Below are 18,457 nucleotides of genomic sequence, written 5' to 3'. Positions count from 1 at the left end.
TGTTGTTGTCATTCAAATTTTGTATCACAAAAGATTTTTGTTCAATCGATAGAACTCGGTGGATCGAAATTTTACGAATTTTCACAGCGCAACCAAATTTAGCCAGGCATTTGTGGAGTGCATGAGAAAAAGAGTTCAAAGAAAAGTCTTGAGTTGGTGTCACAGGAAGAGTTATAAGTACTACTATTCACTCTAATTCAAAGATAACAAGAATAAATTCTCATTGAGTCAGCTCTCTTCTTCCATGGTCTCCAAAGTTTTTATCGCACGATTATACTCATCGAGTATATACTGATTCATCTCTCTCATTGATTGCGCAACAATGTCCTTGCAGTTGGTGGCACAATGTTCTATCCATTGCTCAATTGTCATTTGCTCTTCCTCTTCAGGCATTTCTGCTATAAATCTCGTCAAATCACCATCGAGATCATTATAAAGGTCATGCTCGGAGTTGGCTAACAATTTTAACTCTTTTGAGCTATCATCCAAGTTCTCTATTTGCTGTACAAATCTTTGCATAGAAGAGGCTCTCCATTCTGGTTCAGTTATGGATTGTATTTCTTCTGCTGCAGGTGTGATATTTTCATTCAAAAATGAGTCCATAGCCAAAGGGCCAGTCAGGTCTGAAAATTTGTCAGGTTCCTTTTCATTGGTGAGATAATTCTTTTCTGCAAGATCCCCTTCACAAGCCTTATCCGAGTTTTGTAAAGAGTTCGTCAACTTCTCCTCTCTTGTAGCGTCGATTGAAGGTACCTTTATTGAAGTCCATTTTGCGTCATTGAAGGGGTGAGAGTCAAGTTTAGAAACATTGCTCAAAGTGTTTACATGTTGCTTGTTTGGACTCTCGGTAGAGGGTTGGACTGCTTCGTTGCTTCCACTTGATGCCTCACTATGTTCAACAGTGTCATTAGAATTGTACTTGTTTGTATCGTGGTTGATATGTACCACATCTTCCTTGATTGTGTCAATTTGCAACTCATTTGGTGATAGATCCGCTGTTTCTTTCTGTAATTTCACATTCACAAAATCGTCATTGACTATTGTCTTGCCATTAGCGGATTTATCAGGTAAACTCGATTCAAACGTTTGCGCTTGCTTTACTTCAACCTTGTCGATCTCTTCAACAGGATCATCAACTTCAAAGTGTTTATCAACTTCGTTTATCTCATTTAAATACTCTGAATAGTCCAGCTCAGATTCACTTTCTTGTAATGATTCAGGAAGTGCCAATGAGGTTTGAGACGGTTTTTGGTTAATAAGAGAGGTTTCTGTATGTTTTGCGTCGTCAGTCTGGTCTTGTGGAGAGCTGTCATTTTGTGGATTCTCAACAGGTTCATCTTTCGAATCGGTCCCACTACCTACTCCGTCAAGTGCTGTCTCCGATTTTGGTCCTCTTTCAATTTTTGTGTCCCCATCACTAATTGCTTGTGGTCCGGCGCCAGCTATCGAGTTGCTGGCAGTGCTTGATGCTTGGACAGTTCTTGAGTCCACCTCGACTGGGCTAGCGTTGTTAAACTTGTCCTGAGAATGACCCATCTTTTCGTTCTCAGATTTAACAAATGTACTAGCTTTAGGGTCCTTGGAGCCCCTAGAACCTTCACCATTCTCCTTTGAGTCTTTTAGTGTCCCACCCTCGAGCTCATACTTCTTTTCCGTATCTCCCACATTTTCAGTAGTGATATCAAGCGACAGGTCAAAAATGCTAGGCTTGATGGAGTCGGTTTTTTTCGCCAGCTCAGGTATCTTTGTAGGTAATATGCGCACTGGTGATGTAAACGTAACTGGTTGTTCAAAACTCTTGTCCTCTTCAGGTAAGAAAACATTGGATTTGACAATGTTTTTCTCCAACTTGACAATATGAGCCTCATTGTAGTCCTGATCAGTAGAGCTATCTTCAAAAACAGGCGCTGGAGTGGTTCGTTTAATCATTTTTTTGCGACGTGTAGGTGATAAACTATCACCTGCTCGTTTCAAATGTTCTTCTGGTTGCAACGAGGGCAGTTTCTTAATCTTTTCCATTTGAGGTGTTTTCTTCTTGGTCTGCTTTGGTCTAATCTCTACAACTGAGTCGTCCAAATCATTTGTGGGTTCAAAAGATGCTGAACTTGGGTCGTAATCATCGTTGGAGCTGGACTCTATGAAATCTTCGTCATCCTTATGAGAGCTCCCCATAGATGATTGTACGATGCTATCATTTTGATCATCATCCATCTCTAAGTCATCTATATCATTCATCGCAACGTCGTTATCATTGTCACAGTCATTGTTGTGAAGCTCCACCTTTCCATTCTTGTTGATAGGACCACCTTTTAAAGTATCTTCTAATGCACTTTTGTCCCGCACGGAGTCTTCGTTATTACTATGTGTTTGCCTAACCTCAGTGTGTGCATCTATCGAATTGGGCCCACCTGTCACCATTTCAGCAATTCCATGCTTCGAAACCTGAATAAACTCTTGCAAGAGATCTTCATCGGGTAACTTTTTCCAGTACTTCAAGTTTGGATCTTCTTTGAAATGAGCATGGTTATGGCGATTCATTGTAACCCCGTTCATTTCATTGCCTCCTAGTCTATCCTGTTGATTCGATGTAGAGTCTGTTCCAGTCTCTCCATTGTTGTCGCCTCCGATATCGCAATCATAATCATCCAAATGAATGGATTCATCAAATGGTGACTTTTCCACACGTTTACTCAGACCTTGTTTCCTCTCAACATATTTATCCAAAAAGTAACAATAACTCGAAACGTTGCTCAAATGTTCCTCAATTGGGTCATCTTGTTGATCCCATGAATCTAGAGCACAATGGCAATAGGCACAAACGACTCGATCGTCGCCATGATAGCGTGGCTGATAAAGAAAACCAGCTTCAGCCAATGATTTGGAATTCGGTCGGTAATCTAAACCATCTAGTGGAAAATCCTTGAAAGAGTTGGCTCGAAGTTTGACTGATTCGTGACCAAATGGCTCTCGAAATTTTGATTTGGACCAACACTGCTTTATTTCATCGTCAAGATGGCCACGGCATGAGTAGTATACATTCAAAAGGCTAGCCATGGGACATCTAATACTTCGCATGGAATGGTTGGATATTATCTCTTCAATGCTCAGGTTGTTCTCAATAGTTGTTGATTTCTGACAATAAGCACATGCGATACGATTGGTGGTTTTCTTGAGTGGTGAATAGTAGAACCCAGCTTCAACCAACTCATTGGTGTCGGGGAAATCAATTATATCTAACCATGTGTATTTCCTGCCATCTTTGGCAACAGGATACTTGAATGTGTCGATCCTGTTGTCTATAAATATCATAGATTCATTATTCATTAAAGGTGACTTTGTTTTGATGTCTTGATAATTCCCCATTAGCACGCGTTTAATTTTCTTTGTGAGTGAAAATAGAGAAATCCAGAAAAAAAGCTCTACAGAACCGAATCCTAGATGGAATAGTGTGTATTACTTTACTTCTATTGAACACGTTCTCTCTCTCTCTCTCTCTCTCTCTCTCTCTCTTTCTCTCTCTTTCAAAAATTATGTCCCACAAGTAGTTGGATAGTCTTCAACGCTTCATACCTAAGCTCATTATTTCCTTGATTATTTTCCAAAAACGACATAATCAATACCTTGTACAGTCCACCATTCTCAGTATTGATGAAATGAATCAAATCTTGACCAAGGTTCTTGATCAAATACTGCAAATCATTCAATAAAACCACACAAATTGTTGTGTCATTGGAATTGGCACCCAAGATGTCGAAAATTCTCCTTGTTAATTTATAATTTGAATCTTTAAATTTACCTGAATTTTCCAACCAAAAATCACTAGACTTGTGTATTGGTGATGCCCAACTCAACAATTTGGGATTTTCCAATGCAGTAAGATACTCGTCAAATGAAGTCAACTTGGTCTTGACTGTTTCTTCCAACGTATCAGATAAATAAGCAAGATCACTACATAATTCCTCATCACTGCCATTTTGTGCAAATTTTCTCTCCTTTAATGTCTTTATTGTGGTTAATGCATCGTGAAACAACAATAATTTAACAACTTTAAATTGCTCCTGAGGAGTGACACAACAACTAACGAAATTCTTCAACACGGCAACTGAAATACGCACAATTTTCAATTTAATTGAATCTTTCGCAATCAACAAAAGACTACCAGCAATTTGTGGGAAACTATGGATAATTGACTTGTTGATTTCAGCATTGAATGATAATATCCAGGTTGCCAACAATACATTGTACGACAATTGCAAACCAGTTGCATTGGGGTGAGTAGACAGCTTAGTGATTAATGCATTTATTGGTTTGAAGTTGGTTAAAAGATTGTTTTCTTGGTATATTGTCTTGTATTTTCTGTTTGAAACCAATTCCTGAAGCAATTGGATGCCAATAAATTGAAAATTTGAATCAGTATTTTCAATGAGCAGGGTAATCGCCGTAAATGTACGAATAATCACCTCTTTATCGGGGGACCCTTTAGCAAGGATAACCAAGTTGTACAATGCCAATGACTTAATCAACGGCTCCTTGTCCAAGTGTTTGACAAATGGGTCAAATGGTAAACCTGTATCTATTGATGACAAGCTCAAAAGTGCATCCAAAAACTCAGGAACATTAAGCAACAAATCATTAATCAAGGTCAAAACATTTTTAACAACGTCATCTTTATCAACTTTACTCAAAACATTGAGCAATACTTTCGAGTACAAATCCAATTGCGATTTAACCGTATTGTCTCTATTTTCATTAGATTGTTTCTCTAAAATCTTTATATGATTGGCATCGTCTTCAGTGACGACTCTCGATCTCGCAAGCCCTTCCCATGGTATGATTCTCTCACTAATAATCTTCTTAGAGTCGTTCAAGTATGTGCTGTCGAGAGTGAATTGGGACATGCCTGGACGGGGTTTGATTAATGTGTCTGGTTCTTCCTTTTTTTTTGGTTTTGGATTGTCGTTGATGAATTTCAAATTCCCATGCGCAATAATGTGAGAATTTTGTGTTTTTGTACACGACTTTGTGGCTGCAAATTGAATTTTGGGCGTTAAATGAATCAGCGTTGTTCCACCGTGATGCATTTGCCGACTCTGAATTATTTTGCTTTTTGAAGAGCTGAAAAAAAGAGGGAGTGACTAGTGCTGAGAGGGGGCTCGATCTGGGAAGAGGCAGGTACAAATTTTACAGGGTAGAACATTTTCATTGAAACTTGGTGCTAAAACAAAAAGAAAACGAGCAAGAAACAGTTATAAACGTCACCAATGTTGATGCTAAACCTTGATGAAAATGTTACGAGAGCTAACCTCAAGCTTTGATCTAGTGATCATCAAAGGAAGTCAGTTTTGGAGAATTTTTTTTTTGTAGGACAACACCAAAAAAAGTTTCAGTTGTATTTTTCGAAATAGTCTCTTTTGCATGTACAATTTCACTCTCGTCCTACAATGCATGTTTTTTTTTTTTTCCATGAGAGGCATACTTGCTAATATTACCCTTGAACATTGACTTTAGCTAATATGGAAAGGTAGGTGTTATTTGGTTGCGAACAATTCATGAGTTTTCTCCTAGAATCAACGAGAAAAGCTACTCGATTACAATTTTACAAAGGCCGTAGCCATTTCGCTATTGCTGGATGTAATATGTGGTTCCTTAGAGATGAAGAAAGCCTCGAATGAGCACTTGAATACTTGGTGAAACGTGATATTATTTTTCTAGTGTGGTTGAACTTGGACACAATTTCTGGCATATTTCTTAAGCATGGCTTAGTTGAAGCCGGTGTCGTATAGAGGTTAGTACAAGTCGTTGTGGCTATAAAGCAATACCGACTAAACCCAGGTTCGATTCCTGGCACCGGCATAGAATAAGATTTTTTTTTTTTTTTTCATCTTTATTGTTATTTTGCAGCTTTGAGCTTGTAGAGCATTTCAATTGGGATGAATAGTGATTATGTATCCTACTGATAGATTGTAATTTTCATCGATGTTCACACCTGCGAGTACAGATTTCTTTTGGAGGGTGACAAAAAGTACTTCGGTGAGGTGCAGAACAAAACCACGATTTTGAGACAAGATTTGTTAAAGATTACCCCTAAACGGTGGTATTGATTCATCGACATACAATTGGTTGCTGCTGATTGGAGATGACAAGGCTACGTAAGAGTGCATCATAGGTCGCCAATAGCCTGAAATTGGAATTGAGTATGGGAGTATTTTTATTCGTTTTATTTGCATCAACTGTCAATAAGAAACTCTTCTCTACGTGATTATTAAATCTACCACAATTATATTATAAAACTATACTTTTTCTTGCTAGTTCATTGATAAAAGATACTAAACTGTAAGTGAAACATTGTTAATCTGCCTTTATTCTATACACACAAGACAACTCCATCACGAGCTTAAAATCCCAGCACTGATACATTTTTCACCACCATTTATTTATTCAACTTCTCTGAGAAACTCTTTAGCCATATCAGCATCTGGAATTGAACCACAAATGGTTTCAACCATGATACCAGTAACCAAGTATGGGTCAATGTTGGAAGCTGGTCTTCTGTCTTCGAAATAACCAAAACCTTCCTTGGCAACTGATCTTGGGATTCTAACTGAAGCACCTCTATTGGCAACACCAGATGAAAATGAATCACTAGAAGCAGTTTCATGACGACCAGTTAATCTTTGTTCATTATCAGCACCATACAACAACATATGTTCCTTGTGTCTCTTGGCCAATTTGCTTAAAGCAACTTCAATAACCTTCATTCCACCAGCTTTTCTCATATCCTTGGTGGAAACATTGGTGTGACAACCAGCACCATTCCAATCACCCTTCAATGGTTTTGGATGGAATGAAACTTTAACAGCAAATTCTTCAGCAGTTCTTTCCAATAAATACCTGGCAATCCACAATTGATCACCCATTTCAATACCTTCACATGGACCAACTTGGAATTCCCATTGTGATGGCATAACTTCGGCATTGATACCAGAAATATTGATACCAGCGTATAAACAAGCTCTGTAATGAGCTTCAATAACATCTCTAGCAACAACTTTACCAGTACCGACACCACAATAGTAAGGACCTTGAGGAGCTGGAAATCCACCTTTTGGCCATCCATATGGGTAATCAAATTGATCAAATAAAGTATATTCTTGTTCCAAACCAAACCAAACTTCTTCATCGGCATGAGCCTTCATTAATTTAGCACATTCATGTCTGTGGTTAAACTTGTTTGGAGTACCATCATTGTTATAACATTCATTCAAAACAATAATATTGTCACCTTTTCTAAATGGATCTGGATAGTAAGCAACTGGACGCAAGTAAATATCCGAATCATGACCTGGAGCTTGACCAGTTGATGAACCATCATAGTTCCATTCTGGTAAATCATCAACACTAGATGGTTTCTTGTTTAAAGTTTTACATTTGGATCTAGTTCTACCTTCGGCATCAATCCAAACATATTCAGCAAGAACTTTACCATTTTGGGGCAAATCGAGATATTTTGATAGTATAGCGGTGTTTTCGGTTAAAGAGGCACTCATGATTGATCTATTAATATGGTTGTGATTCAAGGAAAATTTTTCTCAGTCTTGTTTGTCTGTGTGTTCTTTTTTTCTTTATAAGCAATAAAAAAGAAAAAAAAAAGTAAAACGATAGGTGATTGAAAAGTAGTTTAGTTGTTGAAGTGAAGAGTGTGTTGTGTTGTGTTGTGTTGTGTTGTGTTGTGTTGTGTTGTGTTGCGTTTGGAACGTGCTTGAGGAGGAGGAGGGGGGGGAAGTGTTGTTGGTTCAGTGAAACCAGTTTAGTTGAAGTTGTAGTTTTTGAGTAATAAGATTAAATGTTGAGGGAATAATCAAATGGTTTTATATATAAACCGTTGTGTCATAAAATCTAACTTTTTTTTACTTTAGTTTTGGGCATGTTGTATGTACTGCATATAGGAAGAGCAGTAGTAAGTAGTAGTGTTCTCATGACTAAAAAATAAAGGGATGAATGGAAATCGCCTCTTTTCCTTCTTTCTTTTTGTACTAGGGAATTTCTTTTTTCCTCTTCTTCAATATAATCGATTTTTGTCTTAGTTACTGCATATAGTTTATGGCACAATGCACAATTACTAAATTTGCTTTGCTCTTAATGTCGTAACCAAAATAATGTCTGTTTATTTCTTGTTTCGCTTATCATCCAATCAGATGCTTTGAAGATGTTGTTACATTTTTTTTGACTGCAAAAGCATAGGAAGAAATAGAATAGAACATTACAATACATTACAATAGGCAAGATAGAAGGTCACTATAGCCCTTCTTTCTATCTGGCTCTTCCTTTGCTCCGTGCTCTCCTCATTTACCCCGTAATTTCAAATGCCATCCAAACCAATACTTCATATATACTATATAGACCGGCCAAGAATATATATATATATATCACCATTCTTGGACATTTGCTGTAATGATTGCTCCCTCCCCTTGCTATTTTGTCTGATATTTATGAGATAGCCTAGATCAAAAAAGCTTCATTCACTTTCATACCCCTCCACTTATACTCATTTTGATGATAGTACGTTTTTTTATCATTTGATAATTTTTTGTATTAATTTTTTTTTTTTTTTGATAAGAAATTTAGGCTAGATTAAGCCTTACTTTCATCACAGGCGATATTTTTTATTACAGCTTTCGTCACTTTTATTGTATAATCAATTCCTCAACGATGCTCGCTATTGGTCTCTACGCTACTCTCTTAATGATAGCCACTCGCTTGCTTGCACAACTGCCCACTATGTTACCCTCCCTAAAGCGCTGACAAGAGTCAAGAGATCAATTTATCTAAATTGGGTTTTCTTTGTGTATTTAGTGCGACATTGGACTTTTTATTATCACGACATTCAAAAAAAAAAATGCTTTTGTGTAAAGTTGAGGGATTTTGAATATTCCGAATTCATCATCATCAATTGTTAAAAATAAAATTAACAATTGAAAATCAGGTTACTTTCCTTTATTCTGTTGAGCAAATTGAGATTAAAAAAATTGAGATCGATAAGGAATAATTGGATTCATCTTGCTAAATATGGAAGTTGGTCTTGGTGTCGTCAAAATCGCAACTCATCCTATTTTCATGCGTGTGCTTCTATACACTACCCTTTCGATCATCTTTTGTGTACTATGTCGTGTGAGCGAAAAAGAAAAACGATTCTCTGTCTGAGACTAAGGATCACCTTCCTTTTAATGAGACAATGGTGGGGTTCAAACACGTCTTGATACTCATGTTTACTCATTGGTCTTCAAACGAAGCTTACGACCTTTTTGAATGCCACTTATGGTTAGCGGATCCACTGTTTTCGTACATCGAAAGAGAACCCGACTTACATGCAATTTCACCTTGTAAGTTTCCACAGACGCACGCCGCGCCTCCATGTTTTAGTGTCTTCGGGATAATTATCCCAATTTTTGAACCTTTTTTTTCCCAACGCGCTTAGAGAATAAAGTTCTTTTATTACCTAATTGGGATCTTTTCCAACCAAGGGTGCACAAACAAAACAATGGGATTTACACGTTTCGTTTCTCAGGTTTCCGTCTCCTTTCAAAGCAGATACGAAAGTAGACAAAAGAGGGTTAAATATCTAGCTGAATCCACAGTTTTCCTTTTTGCAACAAAGTAACAACCTTGTTGAAACCATCGAAGAAAACGTAACTAACCATACATTAACCATCTATAGATATCTCATTATTCACTTTACTGATCCCACAGATCAACTTTCCCATCAGTCAATTCATAAATCAACTCTTCTCTGGCTTGGAAAGCCAAATTAGCCTTAGCACGCACCAATTGTAAATAATCAGCATTATCTCTAAGTAAGAAATTCAAATGAAACTCAACATTTTTCAAATACTCATTCCACACACTCATGCCAATGGCACTATTAGCATAAGCTTTATTATCTTGTTTGTATCGATTGGCATTGGTTAACAATTCATCTCTAAATTGGAAAAATTGATCTTTCAACTGATGAAATTTTTTCCAAATTTGCCAAATTTGCTCATCAGTTAAATATGAATCTTGTTGTTGGATCAAGTAGGATAATTTGGAATTGAATTCGTTGATTGATGAATCGGCAAATGATTCCAAAATGTCAATTGTTGATTGAACTAGATTGAAATAGTCAGTTAACAACTGCTGATGAGTTGATGAGAGAAGTTCTTGTACTTTTAAAGAACAGTTTTTAGCTGATTCATAACTTGCAGCAATATCATCGCGAATTTCTTGTCGGGAAACGGTTTCGACACCAATGGTTTCATTAGTAGCTTGAATTTTTTCAGCATCTTTATGAATTTGTGAAATCTTATCATGGATATCCTTATATTGTTTATAATTGATTTGTTGTAAATTTTGAAACTCTTGACTAATCAATGGTTTTAAATCTTCAATCAGATGGTTCAAAATGGGTTGTAAATCAGATTCAAGATTGACTTTAGCTAAATGCAAAGTCTTGTTGATTTTAGTTTGCCAATATTCAATCTCGTGGTAAATCTCAATCAATTCTGGTTCGTAGTCTTCAGTAACCAATGCACCATTCTCCAACACTGATATAGTTGAAGTAATAACAACAGTTTCTCCACCATCATCATCGGTGTCACTAACATCTTCCCAATCTGCTTCATCGTCATTATATTTTTGCCCCAACAAGTCTTGAACCACATGAATCAAACTTGATTTAAACTCACGAGGCGAAAACTCATCAAATTTGATCAAATTCTTGACCTCTTTTTGAATAAATAGACTGCGTTGATGCAACTTTGTTGCATGGGACGAATTAATCAATTGACAATAAACATCCTTGATTTGTTGCAAGATACGATTCACTATTGGAATAGATGCAAATTTGTCCATCAATTGACTCAATTGAACCCAAATTGGATTCAAAGTGGAACCAATGTTGACTCGTGCCACATTAACCCAATACCAAATCTTAATCAAGGACAACTTTAATCCACGTTGAATATGAATCAATACAGATGTTTCAAACCAAGTATAAAATTTATTCAATGCATCAAAAACCAAACTCAATCCAGCTCTAACACCATACTTTTCATCAAATGAATCATACGTCTGCATCGCACTTTGAACACGATGACTAATCTGCCATTGATTATCCCAGTCATCTAATTTGGGCTTGATTTGTGAATCATACACTGGTTGTATATATGGTCGTACATATCCATCACTCACTTTACATACATGGAAATTGATGGGCGATAGTTTCAATTCATTGGTTGGTGTTAGTATTGCTGTTGGAGGACACACAATCGTCCATGCGTATACCAAGTAGGTTACAATGCCAATTGTGATCCACTTATACGATGCCATCTTTAAAAAGCGGGAAATTGTACTGGTAATTCTTGTTGGCTAAGTGAATTCAAATGTTGACAGAATCTTTATTCAAACAGGGGCAAATGTTAGTCCTGGTGATGTTGTGGCGTTTTTAGTTTTCTTTAAGCGGGAGATGCTCCGTAATATGATTTTTTGATGTTATGATTTAATTATAAACAAAACAACAAACCACGCACCCAAAATTTTCTTCCCTTTCTTGCAATCCAAAAGAAGTAAAATGTGCGGCTTTGGCATTTATAGCCCATTTCTTTTTTGCAACCAACACAAGCTCATGCAAACTCTATATCTATTATTGCCTCTATACAGCTCTAATTAGAATGCATTTGATGATTGATTAGTAAATATATCAATCTCATCTACTGATCTCAACACCGGTTCATCCCACTTGAAACTGAAATATAATACTCCCACCACAACGACAATCAGGGTTAAATAACAACTGGCAAATGAATCCCAGCTAAATTGCCAAATATTAACTATTCCATTACTCAAGATAATACCAACAATGCTCACTATACTTATCCAGGAGCTTTGCTTCATGGGAAAACAACAAAACAGTGATGTATATACAAGATCACCATGATTGATATTGTTGTATTCCAAAGCCTTTCTAAACCGGAGATAACTTATCAGAATGAATAACCACATGAGCAAACCTGAAGTTGCTGATAAATTGATCAACAAGGTCAAAAAAATCCCAGCACTCTTGAAATTAGATAGTAGAGCAATCACCAATCCAATAAATGATGTTAACAAGATGGCATACACTGGCACACCGCTATTCATAATGGTTTTACCAAACACACGCCAAAAATATCCTTCTTCAATCATAGAAATTAAACATCGTGATCCGAAATAAATGTTTGAATTGGCTGCCGATATCATTGATGTCAAAATGACAAAATTGACAATTTGAATCAAGTATGATCCATTGCCAATTCCACAATTGATCAACCCAACAACAAATGGTGACGACATCAACATGTTTGATGAACTATCATTGTTGTTGTTGCTAACCAATTGTGGATCATTGCTGGGAATCATCAATGTGAGCAAAATCAATGATCCAATATAAAACACCAAGATTCTCATAACAATATACTTGATGGCTTTAGGTAAATTTTGCCCAATATTTTCAATCTCCCCCGAGCAAATCCCCACTGATTCTATTGATTGGAATGTAAAACATGAAGATACAATCGATGATGAAAGGATGTTGACCAATTTGTTTAATACGGGGCTATTCACAACTTCAATAGTATTGATCCCCCAAATCAATTCGAAATTTAACCAATTTGTGAAACCAACCCCGGTAAACACCAACCATATGCTCAATCCAATCCAAGTAACCATAAACCCGACTTTGATAATTGTCACCATAAACTCAACTTCTCCATAATAATTTACCGGAAATAAATTAGCACTAGTTAAAGCCAACCACGTTACGGCAATCACACTTGATTTATCACCAAGCCATGAAGCAGCCATTGAACTCATCAGCAGCAGTGGCATCAGATCCATTGATATTATCAATTGACAAAGCAATTCATAAATCAAACTCAATTCTAATCCAAGTGTAACTGACCAACTTATCCAATACACGAAATTATTCATTATTCCCACAGGATTGGAAATGAATTTGAATTGAAATTGACATAACGATCCATTGAGCGGCATAAAGCACGACATTTCCCCCACGGCGGTGATTATATAGTAGCATAGCATGCTAATGTACATGTATGAAATTATGCTAATTATTGGACCATTGGTTAATGTCTGTCGAATACCAATAAATAAACCAGTGCCAATGATGCCTCCTATGGAAATCATTGATATGTGACGACTGTTTAGTAGCCGTTTTGTATGAACGGAGGTGTGCTGGGGGAAATTATTTTGGTGGTTGTGGCCATTGTTAAGTGTATTGAAAACACTGGCGGTGTTTATCAATCGGGTACTCTCATCAGCCATACTTGCACATTCATAGAATCCAGTTAAATTTAGTTCTGCATAGACTACCACTACTACTATTGCCGCCTTGTTTGTGTTTGCGAGTGGCTTTGCCCCACAGGATGCATTTAGAGAAACTTCTGTTGGAATATTTTATTGCGCACGTGAATTTTCAGTTTCCTTCTCAAAAAGGGTTTCAAACAGAACAACTTACACACAGTTTGACAACATTGATTCGACGGTAATAATTATACGTATATTTGGGAAAACGCTTTCGAAACAAAACTATATACTAAAGGAGCAATCAGCAAAGAGTTGTTTCCAAAAACCTTTGCAAGAAGACTCTCAATCATTGTGAGGTTTTATTTAATCTTGCTTCAACTTACCATGAACAATTTCTTCAGCTTGTTTGTAGATAGCAGTAACTTCATCGTAAACACGAGCCTCAGCAACATCAGTAAATTGGTACAATTGGTAAACCACTGGGTAAACATAAGTAGTCCATCTGTTCTTTGCACATTGAATATATTCTTCAATCTTGTACTCAATAAACAATGGATGAGAATGAACATTTTTATCCAAAAAGCCATGGACTTTGTTAACGTATGGTGTTGCTCTATCAATCCCACCATTGACCAATTCACATAATGTCGAGTGTTGGTTTGTCAATGGATGCAAGATTTTCTCTTCCAATTCAACAATTGGGGTTAATGATGGACATTTATAGTAGTGCAAATAAGTAGCGTAGTATACAAACAAACCAAATACGAATGTCTTGAAATTGAATAAGAGTGCCATTATTGAGGAGGGGGGGGGAAGGATTGTTTCAGGTGAATTTGAAAGGTGATTAAAGAAGATTCAAAGTAGAAAAGAAAGAGAAGTGGAATATAAAATTGTTATTCTGTAGAAAGATCTCATTTTCTCTCTAATTTTTTTTTTTTGCTTTGTTTGATTAATTCTGAAATTTCAAAACATACTCAGTAAAAGGGAGAGAGGAGGAAGACGGATAAATTGATTCTTACCCATAACAAAGAAAAATGGTACACACAAAGCACTTTGAACTAGATAGGAGTTAGTATGACTCTTTTTTCCTGATCGAGTAACTGATCTCAAGCTCAATGCCGGCATTGTCGATATTCTACTATCCTCCTGTCTGGTACTCAATTGTGTCAAAAAAGCTGTGGAAGGATGCGCGGGTGGCAAAAAAAAAAAAAAAATTGACAAACAATAAGAACAAAAGCAGGGAAGAATTCCGGTCATATCCGCCCATTCTTCCAACCATGGTGTAGTGAGTAGTGTACACGGCAAAGAGTAGAAACCCGTAGCAAAGAGCCCATGAATCAAATTCACATACGGCGATTAATTGGTGTTTTACTCGATACACCAGGATGTCTTTAGCAAAGCATGTGCAAAAGAAAAAAAAAGCGATTCTCCGTCTTTTGAGCAAGCGCACACGACCCGGTACCATAATTAGTTTTACAAAATGTACCAACTTATATGCAGTATCGTTATTATTGATCAAATTGGGTGTGCTGCAAAAACAAAAAAAAAAGTATGTATGTTCCTTCTGTTTACATTTTGTCCTAATTTGGGTTGAATATTGAATATACCCAAAATGCATGCACTTTAAAACAGGTGCAAAAACTAACAATGTCCTGCTCTTACGGCTAGACATTGAAATAAAGGGGTTCAAAGAAAGAAAAAAGAAGACTCCGCTGCAATAAAGTCCACCTCGGCTTCGTATCATATACATTAAGACACATTGCGTTATGGTGTTTGTTCAGTCAAATCCTAATACTCCAAGGAAGCATCTGCGCAATGCAGGAGTAGACAGAAGAGTCTTGGGGGCCACATCACCTAACAAAATCAATGTATCATCAAACACGACAACTTCACCATTCCACTCAATCAAACTCAAACCTGTTCCATCACCATTGAAACCAAAGTCAATTGCGTTGCATCAGCCTCAAACACAATTGGCACCTAGTCCAATCAGAAAGGGGACACAAGCTACACCATTTGCAACTTCACCACTTAAATCAACCCACGCTACAGTCAAGTCAACTCCAGTCAAGCCTCAACTGAAACAAGACACACTTCACACGTGTTCCCCTGAAGATCAACCCGGAGCCTTAGATTTGCAACAACAAAAAGCCAATTTATTGAACCAATACAGTATTAAGCAAGCTCAAATCAAACGCCACCAACAAATACTCAGCCACAAACAATTGCAATTACTTGAAATAGAATCTCAATTGCAAGAACTTAATAAAATTCAACTCCTTCAATCAACTCCCAAGAACAATACCCATCTTGATATCTATAAACAAGCATCATTGGAAACTGAACGGCAATTGACCAATGCTCAATTGACAATTGTTGACTTGAACAAGACGCCGAGTCCATTGAAGAACCCTACTCCCTTGAAACATACATTGCTTAAGCAAACTTCATTCATAACTTCAGCCATCGACGAATGTTGTACTACGATGGGGAAAAAGGCAACGGTGATGTTCAATAACAGCAGCAACAACAGCAACAACGATGATAACGAGAGGAATATCTTTGCCAAACCGCAATTCAAATCGGACAGATTCGAGTCCTTGACTAAGCAAACAAGTCAATTCTTCAATGACTTGTTACAGATCAAGGATAAAAAAATGGTTGGTTTCAATGATGATGATGAGCAAAATCACCATGATTCTTTTGATATTGACAGCCTTGGCATCGATGTGGTTTATGAACAAGTAGATATTGATGACTATGATTCATCTTTTGACTAAGAGATGCATTTTATAAAGTTAATGTCTATTTTAATTCTATACTATCTCATTTCATTTTAATATCACATTCAGTCATCGGGTTTCATTGTCTCTCGTGTCTTCCTCTTAAATATCCACTTTCATTGTCTCTCTTGCCTCCCCCTAATCATCTTCATCTAACCAACCTTTTGCTCTTTCAATAGCTTTCTCCCAACGACTCCAATTCTTTCTCCTATCAGCATCAGGTAATTCTGCTTTAAATGTATTGGCATCATCATCGGCATTTCCAGTAACTTTAGCCACAACATCATCAAAATCTTTCCATATACGTTCATTTTCATCTTTAAAAGAAACACCAGCAGCAATGGCAGCCCCCAAAGCAGTACATTCAGAAATTTGTGCTCGTTTAACAGTAACACAAGGCCCCAAAATATCAGCTTGGATTTGCAACACCTCGTCGGCTTTTGACATACCTCCATCAGTGGCCAATTGTGACAATGGTTGATCATCGTCTTGTGAAGTACGTGCTTCTTCCATAAAATGTTTAGAAGCTCCTGCATCACTTCCCATTGCTCTTAAAATGGCTCGTACTTGATAACAAACACCTTCCAAAGCTGCTCTTGCTATGTGGGAAGATGAAGTGTATTGAGTCATACCAAAGATGGTACCTCTGGCGCCTCTATCCCAATATGGCGCATACAATCCACTAAAAGCAGGAATGAAAACAACCCCACCAGAGTTTTCCACTTGTGATGCCAACGGTCCAATATCCTGAGCTTCATTAATCAACCTCAAGTTGTCTCTTAACCATTGAATAATGGATCCAGCAACGGCAATTGAACCTTCCAATGCATAATGTGGCTTACCATCATCGCCACCAAGCGAAGGAAACCAAAATCCAAACGTGGTTAACGCACCATGAGAACTGATCAATTTACGAGTACCTGTATTGTATAACAAGAAACAACCAGTACCATAAGTACACTTTGCCGAACCTGGTTTCAAAGCCAATTGACCCACTAATGACGCACTTTGATCACCCAAACAACCACAAATTGGAACACCAGTGATGGTTTTCAATATATCATAAGCCTCCTGGGTGATTTTATTGTGGAATCCCAAGTGGGACAAGTTGGGTGCGGCAAATGCACCATAATGTTCCGATGATGAAACAATCTTGGGCAATTGAATTCTTGTGGGATCAATACCCCAGAAATCCAATAAATCGTCATCATAATCATGAGTTTCCAAATCCATAAAATAAGTTCTTGATGCATTGGTAATATCAGTAACAAATGATTTCTCCTTGGTCAAGTTATAAATCAACCAAGTGTCAACAGTACCAAACATTAAATTACCGTCACCTTTTTCATATTCGTCTCTAATCACATCATCGTTATCCAACAACCATCTCAATTTAGCAGCAGAAAAGTATGTAGATAACGGTAATCCAGTCTTTTCCTTCAATTCAGCTTTTCTATCCTCATCAATCATTTTCTCCAAATGTTGAACAATTTCAGCGGTTCTGGTATCCGTCCATGTGATACCCCCACTTAACGGTTTACCAGTCTTTCTCGACCATACAATAGTTGTTTCTCTCATATTGGCAATACCAATACATTTAACTTTGTACTTGACTTTTAAATTGGGATTTTGATTGATTTTTCTTAATGTAATCAAACAAGCAACTAAACATTGCACTGCATTGGCCAAAATATGAACTGGCATACATTCAACCCAACCAGGTTGTGGGAATCTTAAAGTGGGACCGACTGAAGACTTGTTGTTTTCAATTTCAACATTATCAGTGATGGAGATGGCAATACCTTCAGCCGAAAAAATTGGTTCATCGTGTCTAAGCAAAGACGATCTTCTTCTAAATTGATCAGTATTTTGAGAATTCTCAGGCGCTTCTGATGCGGTTGTTGAATACTCTATTTGATGTTTAGCAATTTCTTGCCCTTCTTGAGAAAACAAAATAGCTCTTGCTGAGGTAGTACCGATATCTATAGTGGCAACCAATGGGTTCGATGGAAAGTTGCTATTACGACGTGGCATCGTTTGAGTTATTTGTGGAAGGAAGGGTATACAAAATGTCAAAGTAGAATAGATATAAGTAACAGTTTTGCTATTTTATAACTTTTTGTTCGAAATATAATAATAAATCAAAATGAAAAGATTGAACTGCGTTCTGTATTGTTTTGTCGTTGGTTTCTCTCTGTCGCAAAAATTTTTTTTTTTTCTCAACTTCTTTTTGTTTTTGACTTTTGCTATTTCCTCGGCAAAACTATAGAGAATTATCACCACCACCACCTCCACTGAGAGCCGTAGATATACCCGGACCAACTTTTGGTGAAGAC

At 37.1% G+C, this 18,457-nt stretch overlaps 8 protein-coding genes across 8 annotated transcripts, besides 1 other annotated feature; 1 reads left to right on the top strand and 7 right to left on the bottom strand. All coding sequences in view use genetic code 12, as the record gives it.

Moving 5' to 3' along the window:
* Positions 1–228: 228 nt before the first annotated feature.
* Positions 229–3,363, bottom strand: CPAR2_203370 (uncharacterized protein; the record flags this gene model as incomplete). Its single annotated transcript, XM_036809204.1, has 1 exon — positions 229–3,363. The coding sequence occupies one exon, from the start codon at positions 3,361–3,363 to the stop codon at positions 229–231; it is 3,135 nt and encodes a 1,044-aa protein (XP_036665864.1).
* Positions 3,364–3,521: 158 nt separating this feature from the next.
* VMA13 (H(+)-transporting V1 sector ATPase subunit H) lies at positions 3,522–5,081 on the bottom strand (the record flags this gene model as incomplete). Its single annotated transcript, XM_036809203.1, has 1 exon — positions 3,522–5,081. One exon carries the CDS (start codon positions 5,079–5,081, stop codon positions 3,522–3,524), a length of 1,560 nt encoding a protein of 519 aa, XP_036665863.1.
* A 687-nt stretch (positions 5,082–5,768) lies between these two features.
* Positions 5,769–5,853, top strand: a tRNA (tRNA-His).
* Positions 5,854–6,434: 581 nt separating this feature from the next.
* On the bottom strand, positions 6,435–7,547 carry GLN1 (glutamate--ammonia ligase; the record flags this gene model as incomplete). Its single annotated transcript, XM_036809202.1, has 1 exon — positions 6,435–7,547. The coding sequence occupies one exon, from the start codon at positions 7,545–7,547 to the stop codon at positions 6,435–6,437; it is 1,113 nt and encodes a 370-aa protein (XP_036665862.1).
* Positions 7,548–9,732: 2,185 nt separating this feature from the next.
* Positions 9,733–11,364, bottom strand: CPAR2_203340 (uncharacterized protein; the record flags this gene model as incomplete). The annotated part of the gene is made up of 1 exon (XM_036809200.1): positions 9,733–11,364. One exon carries the CDS (start codon positions 11,362–11,364, stop codon positions 9,733–9,735), a length of 1,632 nt encoding a protein of 543 aa, XP_036665861.1.
* Positions 11,365–11,700: 336 nt separating this feature from the next.
* Positions 11,701–13,218, bottom strand: LYP1 (Lyp1p; the record flags this gene model as incomplete). Its single annotated transcript, XM_036809199.1, has 1 exon — positions 11,701–13,218. The coding sequence occupies one exon, from the start codon at positions 13,216–13,218 to the stop codon at positions 11,701–11,703; it is 1,518 nt and encodes a 505-aa protein (XP_036665860.1).
* A 483-nt stretch (positions 13,219–13,701) lies between these two features.
* CPAR2_203320 (uncharacterized protein) lies at positions 13,702–14,133 on the bottom strand (the record flags this gene model as incomplete). Its single annotated transcript, XM_036809198.1, has 1 exon — positions 13,702–14,133. One exon carries the CDS (start codon positions 14,131–14,133, stop codon positions 13,702–13,704), a length of 432 nt encoding a protein of 143 aa, XP_036665859.1.
* Positions 14,134–15,104: 971 nt separating this feature from the next.
* Positions 15,105–16,118, top strand: CPAR2_203310 (uncharacterized protein; the record flags this gene model as incomplete). The annotated part of the gene is made up of 1 exon (XM_036809197.1): positions 15,105–16,118. The coding sequence occupies one exon, from the start codon at positions 15,105–15,107 to the stop codon at positions 16,116–16,118; it is 1,014 nt and encodes a 337-aa protein (XP_036665858.1).
* A 141-nt stretch (positions 16,119–16,259) lies between these two features.
* On the bottom strand, positions 16,260–18,155 carry GUT1 (glycerol kinase; the record flags this gene model as incomplete). The annotated part of the gene is made up of 1 exon (XM_036809196.1): positions 16,260–18,155. One exon carries the CDS (start codon positions 18,153–18,155, stop codon positions 16,260–16,262), a length of 1,896 nt encoding a protein of 631 aa, XP_036665857.1.
* Between the last annotated feature and the right edge of the window lie 302 nt (positions 18,156–18,457).

This window comes from Candida parapsilosis, contig 005809 (assembly GCF_000182765.1).
Source record: "Candida parapsilosis strain CDC317 annotated contig 005809".
NCBI classification, from domain to species: domain Eukaryota; kingdom Fungi; phylum Ascomycota; class Pichiomycetes; order Serinales; family Debaryomycetaceae; genus Lodderomyces; species Lodderomyces parapsilosis.
This window is presented reverse-complemented; position numbering and strand designations above follow the sequence as displayed.